This window comes from Eleutherodactylus coqui, chromosome 5 (genome assembly GCF_035609145.1).
Source record: "Eleutherodactylus coqui strain aEleCoq1 chromosome 5, aEleCoq1.hap1, whole genome shotgun sequence".
Lineage (NCBI taxonomy): Eukaryota > Metazoa > Chordata > Amphibia > Anura > Eleutherodactylidae > Eleutherodactylus > Eleutherodactylus coqui.
The window spans coordinates 55,148,312-55,171,900 of NC_089841.1; the positions used below are offsets into that span (position 1 = coordinate 55,148,312).

Consider the following 23,589-nt stretch of genomic DNA (forward strand, 5'->3'; position numbering starts at 1 on the left):
ACAAGTTGTGTCCAAGAGAAGCTGTCATGCCGGTCTGGATGGAGAAGAACACAACAATGCTAATTAGAAATGACGTCATGTGTGAGTCACAATCTCATTGTTTATTCTGGCTTCCTCTGGTCAGTCAGGTAGTCACTGTATGGTCTTTAGAGTGATGATGGATAGTAACATTCTAGTTTGTGAACTGACAACTCCTGTCATACAAATTGTACTAGGAAGCACAAACTTAAATAGCAGGGGCTGACTTGACTATACAGTTTATCCCGTTACTGATATTGGTTCTGGCGGTGTCCTTATGTAGTGAGCTTGGTTGTGGTGCTGTATTTATGTACTGAGCTTGGTTCTGGTGCTGTACTTATGATATTGGTTTTGGTGCTGTATTTATATAATGAACTGTTCTAGAATAAATTATTACTATAATATATTTGAAGCATTGTAATTGATTTATTGGACTATTAGTTTAGACATAATTTTCTGCGGAGTGCTACATTCTGAGCATTTCACGCACATAATTTAATAACCCAGGTAGGGAACGTGTTAAAAATTTGTCACCCTTAAAGCACTGATAATCCTGATAATTCTGACATACATTATACTTTTTTTTTTTATCGCCAGTGAAATAATGATTTTTATTTTTATTGGGGGGTGGGGTGGGGGTGCAGATCCTTGCATACAAATTTATACAGCTATTATAGTATCAAGATCAAGGGAAGCTTTACAAATCCGTACATGTTAAACGCCGCCGATTAGTGTTTGTGATTAGACTGATTTTTTTCTGATAACAGAGAATTACACTGCTAATGGGTACGGACTGTAAAGATACATATCGACAGCCATCCTAACAACTATTGTTCTCACAGAGGAGCGATAATTGTGCAGAGAATGGAGACGGAGCGGACTGAAGATCGCTTCCACCCGCCTCCATTCTCTGCAAACAGGCAGTCTTTCATAGATGAATGACTGCCTGTTTACACCGGCCGATAGTTACCAATCTACTCCAACAAGTCAGCAATGTCTCACTGAGTGTCCTGTCGGTGGCTGCATGTACACGGGACGACGATTGCCCAATTTAGCTGTTTACAGCGATTATTTGGATGCTATTTGCCCGTGTAAAGGTACCTTAATAACATTCTTGCCTTTTTATTGTGTCTATGGTCAATGGCAGCCAACGGGTTTCATCCCAGGTGGATAACAGAAAAGAATAAGGAATGGATCACGTAAAGTCAACAGGTTATGATTTTGTGTCCAGGACATTTTTTTGCTAGAAATGCCCTTGCTGACAGTAATAATGTACAATTACAAGTGGCGTATGACAAAAACAGAGGAAGGAAGTGACCTGTTCTGCACCTACAGTGAGGAAGCTCTCGGCATGATATTTATAGTCGGAGCCGAAGTACCTTGTGTAGAAGCTCTGAAGAGTCATTTCACTTTCAGCAACATTTCCCAATTTACATTTTTATAGAAAGTTGTGTAACTTCAAAAACACTTTGCTTTCCTCTTACTTTACACATTTGCACTTTGCTACTTTGTGTTTCTCCATTCATGCTGCACAACAGCAGCTTTCAAAAATTGTGAAGCAGACAGCAGTTCAGCCCCGCTAGCCTCACCTAAGCTGACAGCTTTGTGGAAGACTATATACATAGGATGTTATGCGAACATGTTTAGCATGTGCAGCAGGAAAGGTCCCAGTGCGAACGTCAAGTATAGCCATAGAGCCTTATTCATTCGAAGGAAGCCAAAAGAGTCCCCTTCCTGGAAGGTCTGGATGACCCTAAGTCATATAAGGTGACTATCCACTGTTTCTGTAATGAAATATACAATGAATTCCAAATTCTGTAGTCTTCAGAGTAGAAGGTAAAAGGTCCTTCTGTTCTTTATTGGCCAGTTCACTGTTTATCTGCTAAAACATACAGGGGGTGGGCAAAAATAGGGAAACACCATACGGAATGCATGGGATTTTAACCATTAGCATTGAGCTGCCTTTTTGACCCCTGCTTGGCTGAGAGCTCTTCTGCCAAATTTACTTCACCTCTTGCCCTGCTCTGGGTGGTTTTGGGAGACAGTTGGTAACAGCAACTGACTGGCTCAAACCCCCCCACCAATGGATGATCGGGTCAATATTCGCTTCTGCCTGGCAGTATCTGTACCTCAACTTAAGTTAGATGGGAATATTAATTATATTTCAATAAGACATGTTGAGACCAATTTTAAGGCATGCATTTTGTATGGTGTTTCCATATTTTTGTCCACCCCCTGTATATTTAAACACTTGCTCTTCCTTGTTGGTTTATACCTGATGTAACAAAATGTAACAAAACCAGCTGGACGTAAGCAGCAGAATTGGACGTCACCTTTAGTAGTCTCCTTTCCTGGGTATTAATGGTGTCTCCCAGTACTCAGATACCTCCAGAACTTACTGTAGGGCCGAATTACACTGAAATGTCAAAATTCATGGGATAGTAGTATGTAAATTGAGTATGAAGTGTCGTTGGCTCAGGGAATGGCTTGGAATTGCCCACACCTGTATAAGTTGTGAGATGTTATCTTGTGAGGTTGAACACCAGTCAGCAGGCTCATGGCAAGGCAAAGTGAATTATTGGAGTTGGAACAAGACATGATAGTGGGGGCCAGACGGATGGGGCATTGCACTTCCAAAGTTGTGTGAATATTTAACGTTCTAGAAGGCATTACCACCCACAGTGGACATCACAGTGGCCGCCCACAGATATTTAATGGTGGTTCGCGATCTGTGTGTCTGACTAAAATTGTTTGTGCAAACAGATAAGTGAGTCTGGCAGAAATCACAACCACATTCAGTGCAGGAGGACCCACATGCATATCGTGCAGGTCAGGGCTGTGTTTTTTCACTTCCATGGAATATGAGAGCAGAAGACCCACCAGAGTGCCTTTGTTAACACCACAACACCGGACACAGAGCCTCACCTGGGCTCATGAGGTTGCTAACTGGGCACTAGAGGACTGGCAACATGCGGCGTGGTCCGATGAGTTATGTTGCCAATTGTTTTAGACTGATAGTAATGTTTCTGTGTGGTGCAGACCCCACAAAGCCGTGGACCTCAGTTGTCGACAGTTCACTGAGCAGGCTAGTGGTGGTTTCATATTGGTGTGGGGTGCGTTCTTATGACATGGGTTGGGTCCGTCGGTTCAACTAAACATGTCGTTGACTGGTGCATGCTACATTTCACTGCTTGGTGACTATTTGCAGCCTGACATATGCACCCCCACCACAATGATGTGATATCCCAGCAGGATAATTCATTGTGCCATCAAGCCCAAGGTGTCCAGAATTGGTTCCGAATAGCATATTGAAAAGTTCCTATGAATGGTATAGCTGTATGCTTGCTCAACATAAGCCCAACCAAGCATTTATGGGATGTGGTACAGAGATCTATTTGTACCTGAGATTCTGCAACTATGTACCATGGAGCTATGGATGACTATCCAGGTGTCATAGTTCAAAATCCCTCCAGATGTCTTCCTTCCACTTGCGGAATCAATTCCACATTGCTGCACTTCACTTACATGATATTAGTTCCTGTTCTATGACTTTTGGTGTGTCAGTGTATGTAACAATGGGATAGCTGAATGGGCAATAATATGGAGCATGTATATTAAGTAACGAACCTGCAAGAACAGGAACACACCGATAGATGACAGGAACAGAATTATGATGGTAATCAGATCATCATGATAGTAGTAATCACATCACAAAGTTCCAGGTAAAGTAGGTGGGAAGATGGGGATTGTTATACTTTGCAATAAACATGTGAGGTTGACAAAAAAGGTAAAAACCTTCCCTAAATATAAAACATACTTATATTGTGGGTATGAGGAATCAACAATCTTACAAGTAGAGTCTGCTCCCTGCATAAAAGAGAGCTATGGAATCCACATTCCACAGTTTGGTGTTTCTGTATTGCACCAGAAAGGGATCATCCCTTTAGCTGCTATAATTAATTCCACTAATCTTTGTAGTGTTGACCTTAACATCAGACACCACTGTCCCTGAGTATCCCTAAGAATATCCCCAGTGGAAACTCAAAAAACTGACCCTGACAAGCAATGAGATGGTACTAAGACCCAGAGACATGAATACAAAACTGAGCAGAGCTGAAGTAAGACGCAAGACAAAGACAAATACAAACAGGTAAAAAGCAATGACAAGCTACAAGGCTAAGAAGCAGGGGCAGAACTAGGAATATCTAAAGGAAGAAACAAAGCTAGAGAAGAAAAACGATACTAGAACCAACAAGGAATACTGGATTAAAACGTACATAGCTTACACCATAGCCAGTAATGCACAGCAGAAGCCAGGAATAGTTAAAGAAAAGATAGCCAATCAAGAAATTCTCTACAAACAAGTATAATCTGTAGCAGTGTGGGCAGTTGACCCATTCCAATAGATCAGCTGTGGGACAGTTACATCACAACTGCCCCAAAATCAAACTAGAAAACAGGAGAAAACAAAAAAGCAGGTGACGATTTAGCGCCACAATGCGTAGCAATCAGTAAAGGGTTTAACTTCATCACTCTGGTCAATGCATCTATATCTCTCACACCAGAGACTGCCCTGAGAATTTCACCCTATTACCCAGAGTTGAGGGAGTCTGTTTACTTCCACTGGTGGTGATGACCATTCTAGTGGCTTCCAGGAGGTGGAATGTAAGAGAAAATTTATAAGTGGATTGGACCAAACATGAAAATAATGGTGGTCTCCAGGGAATCAGCGATATGAGTACTCGTCACTTCATGTATAATTTTAAACACCACAGACTAAAAGTTATGAAGGGTAAGACAGCTCAACCATATTGAAGGCAATTCAGGTCTGTAGCTCAGGCCTTAAAGGGGTATTTGGGGAATTTTCTATTGTTATAGACATAACACTCATTGTAAAAGTCTTACAAGTCTATAATATACTCTCTCTTGGCCATATTAACCACATTTATGTTGAGAAAAATAACAAGGAGGAAGATGCAATGAACATCTCCGTGCAAACTGCAGAATTTGTGGTCTAGAAGTATCAAATAACTGATCCAACTTCTCTTTTGTTAAAATAGACTGACTCACTGTGCAGGGCTACAAATGGCACCTGTCATTAATTGTCATAAAATATATAAACTGTTAAACAGACACCTTCATGAGCATACCCATAGGGAGTCTAGAGCAAATAGTTGTACCCTGGCCTCTAAACCTGAGGAGACCCAAAGACCCCTCTACCAAATATGACACCAGTATTTTAAATGGCACATGGTGGGTGAAAGCCTATTACAGATTTTACATGGGGGTCTTGGAGCTTTAAGTTGCATATTGGGTCATCACTCTGCCCCTAAAGTGCGGTTTCATAGGTCATCTGCTAAATTCTCAATTTGAAGGCCATTTCCATCTACAATCCATCCTAAATAATTGTATCCATTCTACAAAGTTATGGGAAATTTTGAACAGAAAATGTAGCTAGTTATAAAAGGCCACACCCATGACATATACATATGAGCAAACTCAGCATACTATATTTTTTTTACTTAAAGATGCAATTTTTCGAAAGAGAAAATCTTGCTAAAAAGTGTGTGCATCTTTTAGTCCAGTGTCAGGAGGGTTTGGTAGTGCCAGACCCCCCCTGATCACTTCCATAATTATCAGTTATAGTGCTTTTGTACTGCAACTGATCATTAGGACCACCAGGAAGTACTCACTCCTCCCTATGCAGCTCCAGTCCAGCCACTGCTGTGGAGGGAGGAGTCAGAGGCTCTGACCTTTGAGTTGCTCATATGTATTTGACTTGGGTATTTTTATATACCATGTCCTGATTTATGTTTCACTGAATTAATAAAATACTTGATTATATACTGTAGGCTTTTATGTGTGTCCTGTTTGTAGGTATGTAGTATCTTGTTTTATATGAATATGGTTTATGGTATTGTGGAGAGCTCTAGATAGCTTATAGGTTTTATAGTTATAAAAGGTTTCATCCCTTAGGCCAGCTTCACACAAATGTATTTCTGCACAGAAAATAGAACGCATTGATGCCAGTGGGTTCATTCACATTTCCGTGAGTGGGTAACAAATCTGATAGGTGATTGGAGTGCAATGATGGGAGTAATTTTAAGCGGTCACTGCTAACAGCAGCCATAAGCTGTCATTAGGTCGAAAGGGCCTGAGGGGAACCTGTATGTCTAGCAACTTACTGCAGTTACAATGTATCTAGCAGTAACTATAGAATTATGGACAATATCTCAAGATGGTCCCAAGTAAAGCAATTTTTCACAGTCTGAAAATTTAGATCATTAAGTATTTTTTTTATCATGGATGAGTCTCCTTCAGAAGGTTAAGATTTTTTTAATCCTTCTTTCCTCTAAGGGCGCATTCAGACGACCGTATATCGGCTGGGTTTTCACGCCCAGCTGATATACGTCGTCCCTCTCTGCAGGGAGAGGAAGCTGGAAGAGCCGGGAGCAGTGCACTGAGCTCCCGCCTCCTCCCCACCCCCTCTACGCCCCTCGCCACTATTTGCAATGGGAGGGTGGAACGGGGCGGAGCTACGTCCGGGAACTTAGCTCCACCCCGCCCCGCCCCTTCTATTGCAAATAGTGGTGAGGGGTGGAGAGGGGGTGGAGAGGAGGCGGGAGCTCAGTGCAATGCTCCCGGCTCTTACAGCTTCCTCCCCCTGCAGAGAGGGACAATGTATATCGGTTGGGCATGAAAACCCAGCAGATATACGATCGTCTGAATGCACCCTCACTCATATGGGAAAACATAGAGAGCAGGTAACACTGTCTCTGGCACCAGCTGCCTTTAAAGGATGTGTCTACTATGCCTGAAAAACCTTTTTATTGCTTTAACACATCTAAAATAAATTTAAAAACGCAAACAACTTTGAAAAGGGTGTGGTTTACCAATTTCTTGCTATTTTGTGTCTACAGGTAAAATGCAATGCTATGGGTCTCTATGGTTACAGACTACAAACAAACCTTGTGTAGTCTGATTCTGCAGTCACACTCTCTTCTGTCCCTCTTCCAAAACACACACTTCTTGCATTGAAAAGAATTAGGGGACAAATGGAAGAAAATCTGACTGAGGGATCCAAATTCACAGTTTGTTTGTAGTCTGGTACCAAGCAAAAAAGTTAATTGCAAATAGCCTTTAAAGTTGGCGCTCCACATAAAGAAAGATCTAGACCTTTTTAGGTGTTGTTTAATGGTTTTGGTTGATATTCTGGAATTCTAGGGAAAATGTTTGCCCCAATTGGTCTTTGAAGGGCAGAGACTTTCAGATGTGAAACCAGCAACATGTGGCTTCACATGGGACAACTATTGTATGAATATTTTCTTGAACAATGACTATTTGTGTGCTTTTACACAATTATTGTTCACTTGTTCAATTTTGTGATGCCTGAACAAAGTGTTGGGAGCATTTACACGGGCTGAAATATTGTTTGTCGACGAGTTAGAGGGTGTGAGGTTCTTTGCCGGGAGTGTATTTTAAATTCTGCCCCCTCCCCAATGCATGCTCATTGGTTGCTGAGACTATTAAATGTACATAATTACGTGTTAGCAGTCTTTGAGTGAATACTCCCTGCTGCGAGAGGCTGCGACACTGAATGCTCCAATGAAGGGCAAACCAGAAAGAGACCAAAACATCAAGTGAATCTTCCAAGACCAAAACCAGCCATAGACTGTGGCAGTAGGCGTTCTTCCGAAGCCTACAGGGACTGCTCAGTGGAGGATCACTTGCACATGTACCAATGAACATTAACTGAGAGAGCTAAATGTTAAAAAAAAGGAGGAGCCTATCAACGTTCATTGGAGAGTGCACACCAATCAAGTGCAAACTTGTGTGCAAAGTTTTGGTTAGTCATTGAAAAACAACGATTACCTGTTTACACCACCTGCTAATTAATCAACCAACTAGTAAACAAATTCTCGCTCATCACCCAGTTGGTGGCCATGTTTACACAGAACAGTTGCTTACATTGACTCCATCGAGGGACTATTCAGACGACAGATGTCCTGTGTACAGCCTCAGGCTTTGATATCTTAATGCTGGCCCATGTCTCCATGCGAAACAAGGGTCCCGAAGAGTCATTCATACATTCTTGGACCTTTTAGAAAATGAATGTAGAGATCTGAAGGAGGAGAGATGATAGAGGTAAAAAGAGCCAGCAGATGTCTATGCAAAGACTCCTACTAATTTTAGTCAGGCCACCTTAAATAATATTTGGGGATTGTGTAAGAACATTAGAGATCCCAACCAAAACTGAGGAGCAGGATTTCCCCTAAACATGAATCATGGATATAAAAAGCCCCTTTAAGCAGATTTGCATTTGTTCAAAAGTTAAAACCTGATAAGTGGTGATTCAGATGCTACACCGATGCTTCAAAAATAAGGAAGTGGACCGTGGATGAGTAGTTTCCAGTGAAAGTTCAAAAATAAAAGCTTTTTATTTTGATAGAATTTGTCACTTCTATTGTTTTTCATATGTTTAATCCATGTCAGTAATTGCAACAAAGAAACAGCTAAAAACTATCAGCTTGGAAGGTAATTGGCAGCTGAAGTACAATGTAAAATGGTGAACTTAGACTGGCATGCTATTTTTTGCTATTTTTTTGAGTCACACTCACAAAAAGCATACATTTTTAATCGTGAGCTTTTCTCTACTCTGCCCTTTTTGTTTTTTTCTATGCGGACCCCATAATAACCGTGTTAAAAATGGATCGCATTCACATAAATGTTATTGGCATGACCTGATTGTGATGCATTTTTTTTTATGCACCCATAGAAAATAATGGGCCGTTGTTAAAAAAATGCATGTTGGCAAACACAATATTGCGCTTGACCATGTGAAAGTAGACTATAGATGTATTCCCACTGTCGATTGTGACTGCAATCCATAAAAAAGGCCTTATTTTTCATTCAAATATACATAAGGGCTTTTACAGAGGAGTGTAGATGTATATATGTTCGTGAGAGAGTTACATTATTGCACTTTGAAGGGAGCGCTATCACATGCTTTCATGCATGTATCCGCACATTCTACAGTAGTTTTCTATGCTGCTAGGCCCATTTTCATTGGCATGGGATACAGCTGTGCCATGATTGCACCGACCACCTGGTTAGTTTCTGGCATTATCGATTAACCCTTTGCAATCCAATTTTGGATTCAGAGTTTCCTAGGGGGCTTCCTCTTTCTGCCATTATACAGTGGAGCCATCTGCTGGCTAGAGCGAGTACTGCTGTATGAGACATGCTGGAGAGGCCCCCGACAACAGAGTGGCCACTTATATACAGTAAGAATGCCCTGCCGGACGTCTTCTGACATCGGAGCTGTACAGGCCTCAATCAGAATGTCCTCAGACGTCAGACAGTGGATTGGAAAGGGTTAATACTGCGAAATGCTCACAAAAATAGAGCATGTTGCGTATATTTCCACGGACAAGAAAACATAGCACAAAAACGCTGAATGTGCGGGAACTCATTGAAATCAATGGCTTTTACTCTCTGCAGTTTGCGCAAGCGATTTTGTGCCCCCGTCTGCAGGAGCCCTAAATGTACCACCTCTTCACTTCTTAGTTGTCTGGCTCTCCTCATTTTCCTTATGGTTACAAGTGTACAAGTTGGATCATATTTGTATCATGTGAGTGCAATCGATATTTTTACTTTTACTCACCTACTGACTTGAATGGCAATTTTCATCCAAAAACATCACGCAAAAATAAGACCTGTTTTTTTTTTTTAAATTGGACTGTCCATCCGATTAAAAAATGCCCATTTCCGTTTCCCCATTGATTTGTTTTTCTCAGTCTGAAATTTTCATGCAAAAATCACCTGTGTGAATACGTCCTTGGGGCCATTTTAGGGCCCCCCAACCCCTCGCTTCTATTTGCTTTCTTGAATGAGCCACTTGTCTCTAGCAGAAATCATTGACTGGTTCTAAAGAGTGCCCTTCATACAGTACAAGTCTATTCCTGTGTTTCCAGGGAAGTGAAGAGCTCATCAAAGTGCTAGAAGCCTAAAAGTGCTACAATATAAAGACGTGATCACCTAATATTAGAAGTGCTGAATTCATTACATACTTCATCTCCCCAGTTCCTTGGAACTTCATCAGTGTTCCTTGAAGGTGATGGAGCCAGAAGGAAGCCCTGCCCGCAGTCTGCTGAGATTGATGGGCGATCAAGGATGTACGACCAAGGAGCTGGCGGATTTATTACAAAACATTGGTCAGTCGAATGCTATCCAGATCCTGAGTCCTCCGGGTGAGTGGCTGCAAAGTTATAATTTATGGGGTTTTATTGTCCATGTGGTTCATCTACTAATATAAGAATTCATTATGTTAAACAGCAGGAGTCATAAAGGGTGTTAGAAATAGTGTAGCTATAGAGGTGCAGAGAGTGGAATCATGTAGAGTAGTCTTCTGCTGGACCTTTTATTACACTATTATTTAGTCAAAGCATAAGGCCTCGGTCACACGTGCGTTTTTTCGCGCGATTTGTGCATGCGATCCGCGTATATATAGACCCAATGCTTCGCAAAGGGAGCGGTCACATGTCCGCTTTTTATGCGGATGTGCGATAAATTATAGGACACAACGATTCGCAGAACGCGCCTATCTGCGTTCTGCGCATCGTTGTGTTCTATATATGCGCTCAATGGGGCCGGCGGCAGCAGCGCCGACCCCATTGAGAACATATACTAAAGATCGTTCTCCTCTGCCACAGCTGTGGCACAGCTGTTGCCGAGGAGAACGATGTTCTCCAATTGAATTCAATGGAGCCGGCAATACAGCCGGCTCCATTGAAAGCAATGGGCTGCCAGCAAGCGCTTGATGAATTTTCAGGGAAGGGCTTAAAATATAAGCCCTTCCCTGAAAAACCATCCTGAAAATGTGTAAAAATAAAAAAAAAAAGTATACTCACCTTTTTCCTGCAACTGGAGTTCAGCCGCGGCCGGCCGGCAGTTCTCCTGAACTGCTCTGTGTAGTATTCAGCAGGCAGGGATTTAAAATCCCCGCCTGCTGAATGGACTGCCTCTGATTGGTCACAGCCCTCACCAAACAGAGGCAGCTCTCACTCACCCATTCATGTATTCATGAATGGGTGAGTGAGTGCTGCCTCTGATCAGCTGAGCGCAGGGACCAATTAGAGGCAGCTCTCAGCTATTGAATGACAGCTGAGAGCTGCAGGAAAAAGGTGAGTATACTTTTTTTTTTTTTTTTTCACACATTTTCAGGATGCTTTTCAGGGAAGGGCTTATATTTTTAAGCCCTTCGCGAAAATTCATCCAGCGCTCACTGGCAGCCCATTGCTTTCAATGGAGCCGGCTGTATTGCCAGTTCCATTGAATTCAATGGGCGAACATCGTTCTCCTCTGCCACAGCTGTGGCACAGCTGTGGCAGAGGATAGTGGGCAGCGCTGGGCCGTTTCACTGAAAACGCTGCTAGGTGCTGATTTTTCAGCGAATCGTCGGCCCCGGTCACGCGATTTGAGGATGCGCATCCGTTATGCGATGCGCAAATCGCATGAAAAAACGCCCTGTGACCGAGGCCTAAATGGTCACTAACTTTTCAAACAACTTGTACTTATGTGAAACTCAATGTGGTAACTAGCAAAAGTGCAAATCACTTTATTTACCTAAAATCATGTTTTTGCACTGAAAAATGCCTCTAAAGTAACGGTGACTAGAGTCTCCCTTTTTTCTAATATGCTGTCCACTGCCTGTTGTACAGTGAAGTCTGTCTCTATCAACAGAGTTTACTAGATGGAACACAGGAAGTGGAGCAGGGAAATGACTCATGTTGTCCATTGTAGGGGAGGTGGGAGGAGGAGAGAAGCAGAGGCTCATACAGGTGTGCTGTTAGAGCTAATAGTGAGGGATTTTCTGTAATGCATTCACATCAGCACTGCTCAGTACTTTTCTAGTGTTTGCCCTGATGATGCTATTCCTTTGTGTGTTACAGACAGTTAGTGAGCAGAATATGATTTTCTCTCCATTTGCACAGAGTATAGAAGACATTATAGCAGTATCCATCAGCTCAGAAATAGAGACAAAATCCTGCTCTCCTATGTGTGCAGTGTATGGAAACATCACATCAGTATTCTATGCCCACCAAATCAGAACTAGAGAAGATTTTTCTGTCCTATGTGTGCAGTGTATGCAGCTAGTCTACACCCAGCAGCACAGAGAGATATGAGAGCAAGACCCCTTCTTCTGGATGTGTATGGAGAAATTGTATCAGTAGTCTACACCCACCAACTCAGAGATACTCGTAGAGAAGAGATCCTGATCTCTTATGTCTGCAGTGTATGAAAACATCATGGTAGCTAGTTTTACACCAACAAGCTCAGAGAGAACTGAGAATTGGAGATGCAGCCTGCAAAGGGGATACTAGTGATAAATTCAGGATACAAGTCATATAATGGTCAGATACAGTGTTATTCCTCATGTTCACATATGGCAGCTTAATCTGAAAAGGCTCCTGAAAAGTCAGGTACACTTTAAGCCCACTCTAGTGGATCAGTCCAACCCTACAAATAGATCCTTGTATGAAGGCATTGAATACAGAGGCATGTGACAACACTGACAATTCAGTGGGTAGTACAGTTACATTTTCTGCTCAGCCTCCTTGCACCATCACCATTATATTCCTTATGAAGACACTTCAAAAGAATAAAAACTATTTAGTGAAACTCTGAGTTGATGAAGAGGAGCTCCATCTTTAATAAAATGTAAAAAGATAATAAAAGAGCCTATCCCTCTCTTTCAATGGAGGACCATTCAATACATAGACAGCCCATTGACTTAAATAAAAAGAGTGCAATGCTTCATTTTCCCTGTGGGGGCACTGCAGGGTAATTGAACACTTGCAGTCATGTTTCCCACAGATTACAGCCGAAAGCCAGATTCCTCGGCAGAGGGATAACTTTTGTTTAACTTATCATCTAGGAATCCTATTAAGAAAAAGAGAATGTAAAAAGCAAACAACCCCTTTAAGGTGTGTGGGGGTGGGGGTGGGGGGGTTCTCTCTGTAAATATCCCAAAAAGTTCTAGATAATTGAATGTATGATTGATTGATATAGACTTGAAGGATGCTCCAAATTTTGGACTGTCTTAAAGCCCTTGACACTGCCCAATTATCAGGCATGAGCCTTTGCTAGAATGTTCTTTCACCCATGTTAAAGGGACAACTATCAGCTGGTGAGCAAGAGTAAGTAGCTTGTCAATAAGCATAAAAATACTCATTGCTCGGCTGTACGTTACTCTGTGTGAATGGGAAGAGGTCCAGCCAGCTCTGTGGGGATAATTAATGATCATTCGTCCCAATACCAGTGACTCTCTGCCCGTCTACCTCATGCATATAAATCAGGGCTCAGTGCATTGGCCCATGTAAAAGAACCCTTAGGGCCCACCCATACTGTCATATGGTCTACTTCAAAAACAAATGAAAACATGGTGCTTCATGGACTGCGTTTAGCCAAGCAAACATTACCGTCATTTTTGGTGTAGCCTACTACGCTTTTCTGTACATCAAGAAAACGGATAAAAATTATATACTTTTTTGCCTTGTAGTCAATGGGAAACTTATGGAAACGTATAGATTTGTGTTTGCACACGTTTCACGCATGTGTTTTTCTGAACTCTCAGCACACGGCATGTCACAAAAGACCCAGAATTCTGAGTGTAGCCCAAGAATGGTGTTTTCTTCCCACCATGAAAGTTGAATCGAGTTAAATATAGTGCCAAAGAACATAAAAGTATAGCCGGCAATCAATGTACAATGCAGCAGACAAGCTGGGTTATATAATAGGCATAAATTCACACACACAAAAAACTATATATATTGTGGCAAGATGGGGTCACTCGCCTGCGGATCGCTGACCTCTCATACATGAAAATGGCGCACCACACGTGTAGAAATGCTCCAGAGACGTGGGTTCGCTTTAGTTCTGGCTCCTGCCAGCCTTTATTTCACAGTAAACAGCATACAAACACAGTCCATGTGTAATCCTGGGTTCACCACCCACTGGGTCACCGTCACTACCCCGCCCGGCGTGTCTAGAGGGCGTCTTCCTCTGTCAGACGTGTGACTGACCCAGAACTGGACTGCACGGATCAGGCCCCCAGTTCCTGACGCGGCATCTCCACCGCTTCCACTGGACCTTTCAGCCCTTCCAGCTCACCTGAGCTGTAACTTCCCCTTAATTTTTGACAGGAACTGGCTTTTATGCAACCCATTCTGTGTACTGCACTATATATATATATATATATATATATATATATATATATATATATATATATATATATATATAAAATATCTGTAATGTAAAAAACTTTTAATTTATGAGTTGGGTTTCAGAATCTGGTTTCCATATCCAGATGTGTCATAGTGAGGTCACACTACCTCGTGTTTGTCACTGTTGCCTGTATGTGAGTAATACACCACCCCGGGGGAACAGATTTCCTGTGTGAAACACTACAAAACATGTACTTAAAGGAAATCTCTGCTCTCTATGGGGGGTAAATGGGAACTGATCTTTCCCATAGTGTTTGTGTGTTTTCTAACTTCACATTGTAAAGGCTTTGCAATCCCTGTTAAAGTATGGCTTCTATGTATGTAATAGGGCGAAGGGAGCTTACCTCCATGGGCGCTCTGATAGCGACGTGGTCTATCATACCATCATGTACCATCCACAAGTTTCCTCAAACTGGCGTATTGCTGAATATTGCTGCGAATTTCGAAGTTTTGTAGCCCACGTTTCCTTATGCGTTTTCATGCGGTGCAACACAACTCTTACAGGAATAAGTCCTACTGTAAAAGCCCAAAAATAAGGCCTATAAACATTAAAAATAAATAACAGGCGCTGTCAGCTCCACCATGCGTCTCCTTGGCAGCTTCTGGCACTTGTTTGAAGTCTTCAGTCAGCGCTTCCTGGTCTGGGGATTCAAAATCCCCACCTCCAGGAACTACTGGCTCTGATTGGTTCATGAGAGCCGGGGCTCAGCCAATTAAAACAGCGCTTGATGAACCAATCACAGTCATCGCATTTAATGGCTGTGATTGGTTCATTGAGCCCTGCAGTCATTGGCTGAGCCAAAGCGCTCGAGAACCAATCAGATACAGCACATCCTGGAGGTGGGGTTTTGGAAACCCCAGACCACAACGCACTAACTGAAGACTTCAAACAAGTGCGGGAGCTGCAGAGAAGTGCTGGACAGCGCCTCTTAGGTGATGTATTGTGTTTTGGGTTTTTTTCAGATAGCTAGGGCTTATTTTTTTTGGGGGGGGGGGCTTATATTTCAAGTCCCCCCACCCCCTCCGAAAATCCCATCAAAAGAATCCGTCTTTGTAGCGACACAAAATCGTGATATCGCCGTGAGAAAATGCAGCGATCTCGCACAGAACATAGATGCAAAATCGCTGTGATTTCCTCACGGCAATATTGCTGTCGCCTGACTGAAAGACAGCAGCGCCATCACAAACCATCCACTTGTAGCCATGCATGGCTGTTATCTTTGTGGCACATTTTTCCCACATTTGGATCAGTTGTACACTGTAATTTAAGAGTTAAATTACACCCAGAGTCTTAATGAGTTGAACAATGGCTACTAGATACAACGAACCATAAAGTACAGGTATACTTAAAATAAAGGATTTAGTAACCCCTTCACAACCGCCATAAGTGTGAATATAATATATATATATATATATATTGTGAGGGATTAGCGTTTAGGATTGGTAGCAACCTGGGCAGAAGCAGTCAGAGACAGTGACACTTGCGGTAAAGTCTTTAGTCCAGGCGTTGCCTGGGTTTATTTCCAAGCAAACAAAGCAAAATACAGGCCTTAACGTCAGGCAAACATAAAGTAAATCCTACTCGTCCGAGAACTTACTAAACATGTAGCGTCCCTGTCTACACACTGGTAACAAAATGGCTCCTGCACACAGCCAGCCAGGACTCTCAGACCTGCAGAGGTCTCAGCTCTCTCTCTAGGCCCTGTAGGCCCAGGCTTTATAAGGCCTGGTACCAGCCCCACCTGGTACGTGGGAGTGACCATCCCACCCTTCGCTTTAGTCACTCCAGGAAAAGCCGGCCCGGATTATGTGGCTTGGAGCTACCTACTCACTACAACGTGTCAGTAACTTAATGTTACTGACACCATACTGCCGGCTTCCTCCACCGAGCCCAGGCTGCTCGGTGGCACGTATCTGGCCAAGTGCTCCCCAAAGCCGCATGGGAGAGCATCCTAGGTGAAATGTAACGGCCCTCCAGCACTTTGCCGGTCACTGTCTCACATACCCTCCCCCTCTGTTCGAGCCTGTGGGGTCGGACACCTTTAGCCGCCATACAATGCGTCCTTGACAAGGCATCGGCATTGTCCTGTAGCTTTCCCGCCCTATGTTTTATGACACCAGTACGCCCTGGTATATCGGAGAACACATCTGAATTACGTCGTATACATTCCCTAGACTCTTGCTGTCGGGATTTGGACAGGGACCCTGATACACGCACCTCTGGGACCTCACCATGGGGGGTGCTCACTGCAGTCAGGGCTTCTCTGTCCTTTCATGGCTTAATTAGGTTTACATGGTACAACTGTTCTGGTTTCCGCCTACCTGGCTGGTATACCTTACAATTTACCTCTCGACTTTCTCAATTATTTCATAGGGCCCTTGCCATTTTGCTAGGAATTTACTTTCTAGGGTGGGCACCAACACTAGTACCCGATCCCCAGGGTTGAAGGTTCTCACCTTGGCGGACCTGTTATATACCCGACTTTGGGCTTCTTGAGCCTGCTGTAAGTGTTCTCTAACAATGGGCATGACCGCCGCAATTCGATCTTGCATGAGGGAGATGTGTTCAATAACACTCCTGTAGGGGGTGGACTCGTGCTCCCAGGTCTCCTTAGCTACATCAAGGAGCCCTCGGGGATGTCTACCATAAACTAATTCAAAGGGAGAGAACCCAGTGGAGGATTGTGGGACTTCACGGATTGAGAACATTAAATATGGCAGCAGACAGTCCCAGTCCTTCCCATCCTTATTGACTACCTTTTTGAGCATGCTTTTTAGGGTCTTATTAAATCTCTCAACCAGACCATCCATCTGTGGGTGGTACACAGAGGTCCGTAAGTGCTTAATATTCAGCAGCTTACACAATTCCTTCATGACCTTTGACATAAAGGGGGTTCCTTGGTCCGTCAGGATCTCTTTTGGTATGCCCGTGCGGGAGAACATGTGAAGTAGTTCCTTTGCAATACCCTTGGATGACGTATTGCGTAAAGGAATGGCTTCGGGGTAACGGGTGGCGTAGTCTACAACCACCAATATATGTTGGTAACCCCGGGCAGACTTTACCAGGGGCCCAACTAGGTCCACAGCGATCCGCTCGAACGGCACCTCTATGATGGGCAAGGGCACTAAGGGGTTCCGGTAATGGGGCATAGGAGCTGTTATTTGACACTCCGGGCACGACTCACAGTAACGTTTTACATCACCATGTACCCCAGGCCAGAAAAAACGCTGAAGGATGCGTTCCTTAGTCTTTTCGCTCCCGAGATGACCTCCCAGCACATGCTTGTGCGCCAGGTCTAAGACCATCCTACGATAGGACTGAGGTACCACCAGCTGTTCCACAACCTCCCCACGGACCTTGTCAACCTGATACAATAATTCTTGGTTGACTGCAAGGTGTGGAAACACAGTATCAGCCCCTGGAAATTGAGGCTCCCCATTTATCACTTTAACATTTTCCCTGGCTTTTACTAAGGTGGGGTCTCGGAGCTGCTCAGTTCCGAAATTGGCACGTGAGACCTCTAAGTCAGGCATAGCAACTACTTCATCCTGTACCTCCGTCTCACCCGCCAATACTGTTAAGAGAAAGTTATCCCCATTCTCTTGGGTCACCCCTACGGCTGGAACCGTACCCTCAGGGTCAAACGGTTCGGGACACACATCATACACATTTGCATCATCATGAACCTTATTTGCAGACGACCCTCGGTGTCGCCACAAGTCCCAAAATAGGGGAAAGTCTCTCCCGAGGATCACGGTGTGCATTAAGGATTTTACGACGCCCACCTCATGGGTGGCAAGTCCACACGGAGTGTCAAGTCGTACAAGGGCAATAGGATACTCCTTGGTGTCCCCATGCACACAAACAACCCCCATGCGACGGCTGGTGAAAGTTGTGGGATCGACCAGGCTGGAGTGCACCAGCGTAACCAAGCTCCCTGAGTCCAGTAGAGCTGTCACCGCAAAGTCATTCACCTTTAGGTGACATAAGGGTCGATCAGTCTCTGACGCAGTCTCTGCAGAACACACTGGCCATGCGAACATCGACCTCCGCCGGGCAGAGTCACAGTCCATGGGATCCATGGTAAGTGGACAGTTGGCGGCAATATGCCCGAGCTCATGACAGCGCCAACATCGTATGGAGGCCCGGTCTCCTTGGGGTTCTACCCGGGACCCGAATGTCCATTTGGGGCTCCTCTGCCCCAAACGATCCCCCTCTGAGCCGCCTCCCTTTGGGACACTTTTGACACCCCCTACATACGGAACAGTCTTACCAGGTGCTCCGGCCGACTTGCTGTTCCCGGGGTTTGAACGCCGAGGAGGCACGGCTTGCAGTAAGTCCTCCGTGGCTTTATACCTCTCGACGAGGCTCATGAGTTGGTCCACGTCCTGGGGACCCCATTGTCCCACCCAGCGCTGGATTGCGGGGGGCAACGAGCGGATGAACTTATCCAGAACCACTTTCTGTACGATCTCTGCCGGGGATGACTCCTTCGGCTGCAGCCACTTTCTCACCAGGTGGAACAGGTCGTACATCTGGGAGTGAGCTGGTAGGTCGTCCGTGAAAGTCCAGGCGTGTACTCATCGGGCCCGCACATGGGTGTCCACGCCCAAGCGTGCCAGGATCTCACCTTTGAGCTTAATATAGTCCTTGGTATCCTGCTCACCGAGGTCAAAATAGGCCTTTTGGGGTTCCCCCATCAGGAAAGGCGCTACTACCTCAGCCCACTGAGGCGCCGGTAACTTCTCCCTCTCGGCCACTCTCTCAAAGACCGCGAGATAGGCCTCGATGTCATCGGTGGGTGTCATCTTTTGTAAGGCCGCCTGTACCGCGGTACGGGTAGTGGGAAGCGAACCAGACGTCCTCTGCACACTTTGCGCCACCGCCAGGATTTGCTCTTGCAGCTGCTGGTTAGCTCGTTGTTGCTCCTGTGAGGCTAAACGCTTGGCTTCCACCAGGAGAGCATTAGTTTCGGCCTGAGCTCTCATGGCCTCCTCATGGACCTTTTGCTGGGCCGCCGTCATTTGTTGCTGCTGAGCAAACGTTTGTTGTTGCTGCATGTTCATTTGTTGCTGCTGAGCCAACGTTTGTTGTTGCTGCATGTTCATTTGTACCAGCTGCTTTATCAGTTCTTCCATCTTGGCAGTGTCTGGTTGCTGTGCCGTTGCAGCTTTCACCCCGGACATGGGGGGTTACAGCACTCTCCAGTCAATCTCTCTTGGGCGGTTGCCCTTAGCAACGGTTCTCCAGCTGCTGCAGCAAAATGTCCATTAATTGGTGTATGTCTCTTTAAGACCGCTGCCCGCATCCAAACACCATATGTGAGGGATTAGCGTTTAGGATCAGTAGCAACCTGGGCAGAAGCAGTCAGAGACAGTGACACTTGCGGTAAAGTCTTTAGTCCAGGCGTTGCCTGGGTTTATTTCCAAGCAAACAAAGCAAAATACAGGCCTTAACGTCAGGCAAACATAAAGTAAATCCTACTCGTCCGAGCACTTACTAAACATGTAGCGTCCCTGTCTACACACTGGTAACAAAATGGCTCCTGCACACAGCCAGCCGGGACTCTCAGACCTGCAGAGGTCTCAGCTCTCTCTCTAGGCCCTGTAGGCCCAGGCTTCATAAGGCCTGGTACCAGCCCCACCTGGTACGTGGGAGTGACCATCCCACCCTTCGCTTTAGTCACTCCAGGAAAAGCCGGCCCGGATTATGTGGCTTGGAGCCACCTACTCACTACAACGTGTCAGTAACTTAATGTTACTGACACCATACTGCCGGCTTCCTCCACCGAGCCCAGGCTGCTCGGTGGCACGTATCTGGCCAAGTGCTCCCCAAAGCCGCATGGGAGAGCATCCTAGGTGAAATGTAACGGCCCTCCAGCACTTTGCCGGTCACTGTCTCACAATATATATACATATACATACACACACACACACAGGTGTCTGCTGTTCCTTCAGCTTTTGCCATGATCAGACTAGTTCAGCATCTAAGCAGCTAACCGAAAGGGGGCTCCTCCGACTCCCCATTGGCCCACCTGCCACGTGACCATGAGATGCTGATGGGTTAGCATGGCAGCCCGGAGCCTAGTGAGGGCTCCCAGGGCGGTCATGCATGCAAATTCTGTATCATGGCCCCCCACTTACTGTAGCATGTGTCATTTATAATTCTGGTGGCACTTGGGGACCTTTAGGTTATTAGACACTCAATATAAAGCAATTTCCTAGTTGGTGGCTATGATTAAGATATGTAAGATGTTATTACAGCCTATGTGCCTGCTGCAACAGAATAGAGACTTCTGCCAATAGAGATTCTATCTTCGAAAACTAATTTATCCAAAATCTTGTGAGCTGACAGCGAAGCCGAGTAACAAATCTTTATTATTTCCTCTTTTTAGGGGTGAAAGTTGTCGTCCATCCAGAGTCAATGGCTGTCCGGTCTGGACGAATGGTCAAGCTGTGCTGTGTAGCCGCCGAACATCCTGTTGTCAACTACCAGTGGTTCAAAATGGATAAGGAGGTGGATTGCTTTCTTCTCTACCTGTAATATATAGGGTGGAGTCAAAAAGCCGGATCCAGCGCTATATGTCAATACTATAGTGAAATAGCGTACTTGAATGGGAAGGCATAGATGCACTACATGATGGTATGGTGCATGGGTCCCTGGGGGCCTTGGAACATAGATTTTAATTTTGTGTTGTGCCCCCTGTAAGAGAGAGAGAGAGTAAAACCCAATTGCAACATTGAAGAGTAGCATGTGAGAAGTAGAAATCCACTTACTGCGTGTCTCTAAGGCCAGGGTCACCAGATTTTGCCTGCAGTGGATTCTGGCTGTGAGCCCAGCCAGCGACCCTGCATACTATATTTTCCTGTGTTGTGCATGACCGTGGCAGCTCAATGGAGGCCATCTGCAGCAAAATAGACCTTGCTGCGATTTTTCCTCCACTTGCAGAATACGAAATTCGTATCCACGAGTGTGAGCGAAAAAGCAAAGGTACATGCTTTTCAATGCCTGTGGTTTGCCGTGGTTCCTCCACGTGGATGCTGATTGCGGATTTTGCTATTTGAATCCACCCGTGTGAGCACAGCCTAAATCTCGCAGGATTGCTGCTATGACTGAAGTAAGGAAAGCGTACTGGAAGTGGCTGCCTTCTGCTACAATAGGGGCCATGGTCTCCATTGAGGGTCCCTGGAATGAACACATGTCCGAAGAGAAGATGGCACCAAATTCCAACCTACACATTCACGTTGAAATTTGCATTGTCTTCTGATTGGGTCGTGAACTTAGTAGTAATTTGCAAGTAATCCACTAGTAATTACATCTTCCCTGAATCGGCACTTCGCCATTCACTAACACAGTCCTGCAATGATGGCATCAGCCCTGGACTGCACTGTCGAATGGATCGTAGCCATCATGTAGCGCCTCCATGCCTTCCTATCCAAGTACACTATTGTTATAGTGGAGACCGGCTTTTTGACTACACCAGTACTTCCCAACTCCAGTCCTTAGGGACCCCAACAGGTCATGTTTTCAGGATATCTTATGGTAAGAACACATGTGGCAATGTCTGAGGCACCGACAATAATTACATCACCTGTGCAATACTGAGGAAATCCTGAAAACATGACCTGTTGGCGGTCCCTGAGGACTGGAGTTGGGGAACAATGGACTACACTCTTTATATGTAACAAATACAGATGTTGCTGAGAGTTTTGGTGCCAGTCTACAAGCTAGTCCTTTGCTTCCAGTCTTGTGAAATTCCACTTTATTAAGTTTGGTGCTGGAAGCAAGTGCACAATTAAAGGATTTTCCATCATATAAAAAAAAGTGCCACAGGGGTAGGAAATGGTGCAAAAAAAACAAAACCAAAAAGCCATTACTTGCCCTCTCACCTTGCCTGCAGCCCAGCGCCGGTGACCCTTTCCTCTCTGCTCCGAGCCCCGCTGATGCAGAAAGCTATGACATCATGTTCATCTCTCACATAACTCTGATGCCAGTGCCGGTTTCAGCGGTCACATGTGGTTCACAGTAGTCACATGCACACATGACCACTAAAGCCCATGAAAGGCTGCCGATGTATATGACCCCAAACCAATGGAACTAAGCAATGACTGGATCGCTTTTACCCTTTAACGTTCCATGACGTATAGCTATATCATGGAGGTTCAGGATTTCAATGGAGAGGGATCGGGGGGACGATCCTGCTACATACAATGTGGGTGCCGGCTATTTCTTAAAGTCCCACCCTCAACAGCTGCAATCAGTGGGATTGCTGATTGCAGCTGTTAACCCTTTAAATGCCTCGGTCAATTCTGACAGCAACATTTTAATGGCAGTGTGCCATGGCAGCCGGGGGCCTTCTGAAAGCCCTGAGAGCTGCCATTGCAGACTGCTCATCAAGCCATGCCTGTGGCATAGCTTGATGAATTGCCTGCTAGATAACAGTATAATGCAATACTATGGTATTACATCATACTGCCGGAGCAATCAAACTATTGCAGGTTCTTGTTCCCTATGAGAACTAAAAAAAATGTAAAAATCAGTTTTAACAAGTTTTGTTAATTATTTAAAAAAAGAAAAGGTAATAAAAGTTTTTTTTTTTAAAAACTGCCTCCTCTCCGCCCCTCTGCACTATTTGCAATGGGAAGAGGCGGAATGGGGGTGGGGCTAAGTTCCAGGAATTAGCTCCGCCCCCGTCCCGCTTCTCCTCATTGAAAATAGTGCAGGGGGGTGAAGAGGAGGTAGAGAGGGGGTGGGAGCTCAGAGCACTGCTCCCGTCTCTTCCAGCCTCCTCCCCCTGCAGAGAGAGACGCCGTATATCGGCTGGGCATGAAAACCCAGCCAATATACGGTCGTCTGAATGCACCCTAACGATGGTGGAATTACCTTTTTTTGCCATTTCACTTCACTAAGGAATTTTTAAAAAGTTTTTAGAATATTAAAGAGTACCATTAAAAGATACAACTTGTCCTGCCAAAAACAAGCCCATGTTGATGGATAAACAAAAGTGTTATGGTTTTTTTAAAGGTGGGGAGGAAAAAACGAAAATGAAAGAAAAAAAGGGCCACATCCTTAAGGGGTTAAGGGATGTCAGGTTTTATTTGTGGTTTGTTACCATGGAGTCATATGAATTCATACGTGCAAGAAAATAGGTGGAAATAGTCTTTAAATAATACAAAACCAGTTGCAGCCAGCAGAGGGAGCTTTTTATGTAGTTTAATGCATGAACTGCATACACTAAGCTCCCCCTAGTTGTATCTGCAGACGGCCTGAATTTTCTTATTCAAC

The 23,589-nt window shown here is 44.7% G+C and overlaps 1 protein-coding gene across 2 annotated transcripts in view; it reads left to right on the forward strand.

Annotated features, from left to right (window-relative positions):
* MALT1 (MALT1 paracaspase) overlaps positions 1-23,589 on the forward strand; it is an 83,533-nt gene that overhangs the window by 13,310 nt on the left and 46,634 nt on the right. For both annotated transcript variants that reach the window (XM_066602545.1, XM_066602546.1), the window contains exons 2-3: positions 10,102-10,268; positions 20,699-20,820. In XM_066602545.1, the coding sequence (XP_066458642.1) occupies positions 10,102-10,268; positions 20,699-20,820 (289 nt within the window). The remainder of the gene's footprint in view (positions 1-10,101; positions 10,269-20,698; positions 20,821-23,589) is intronic.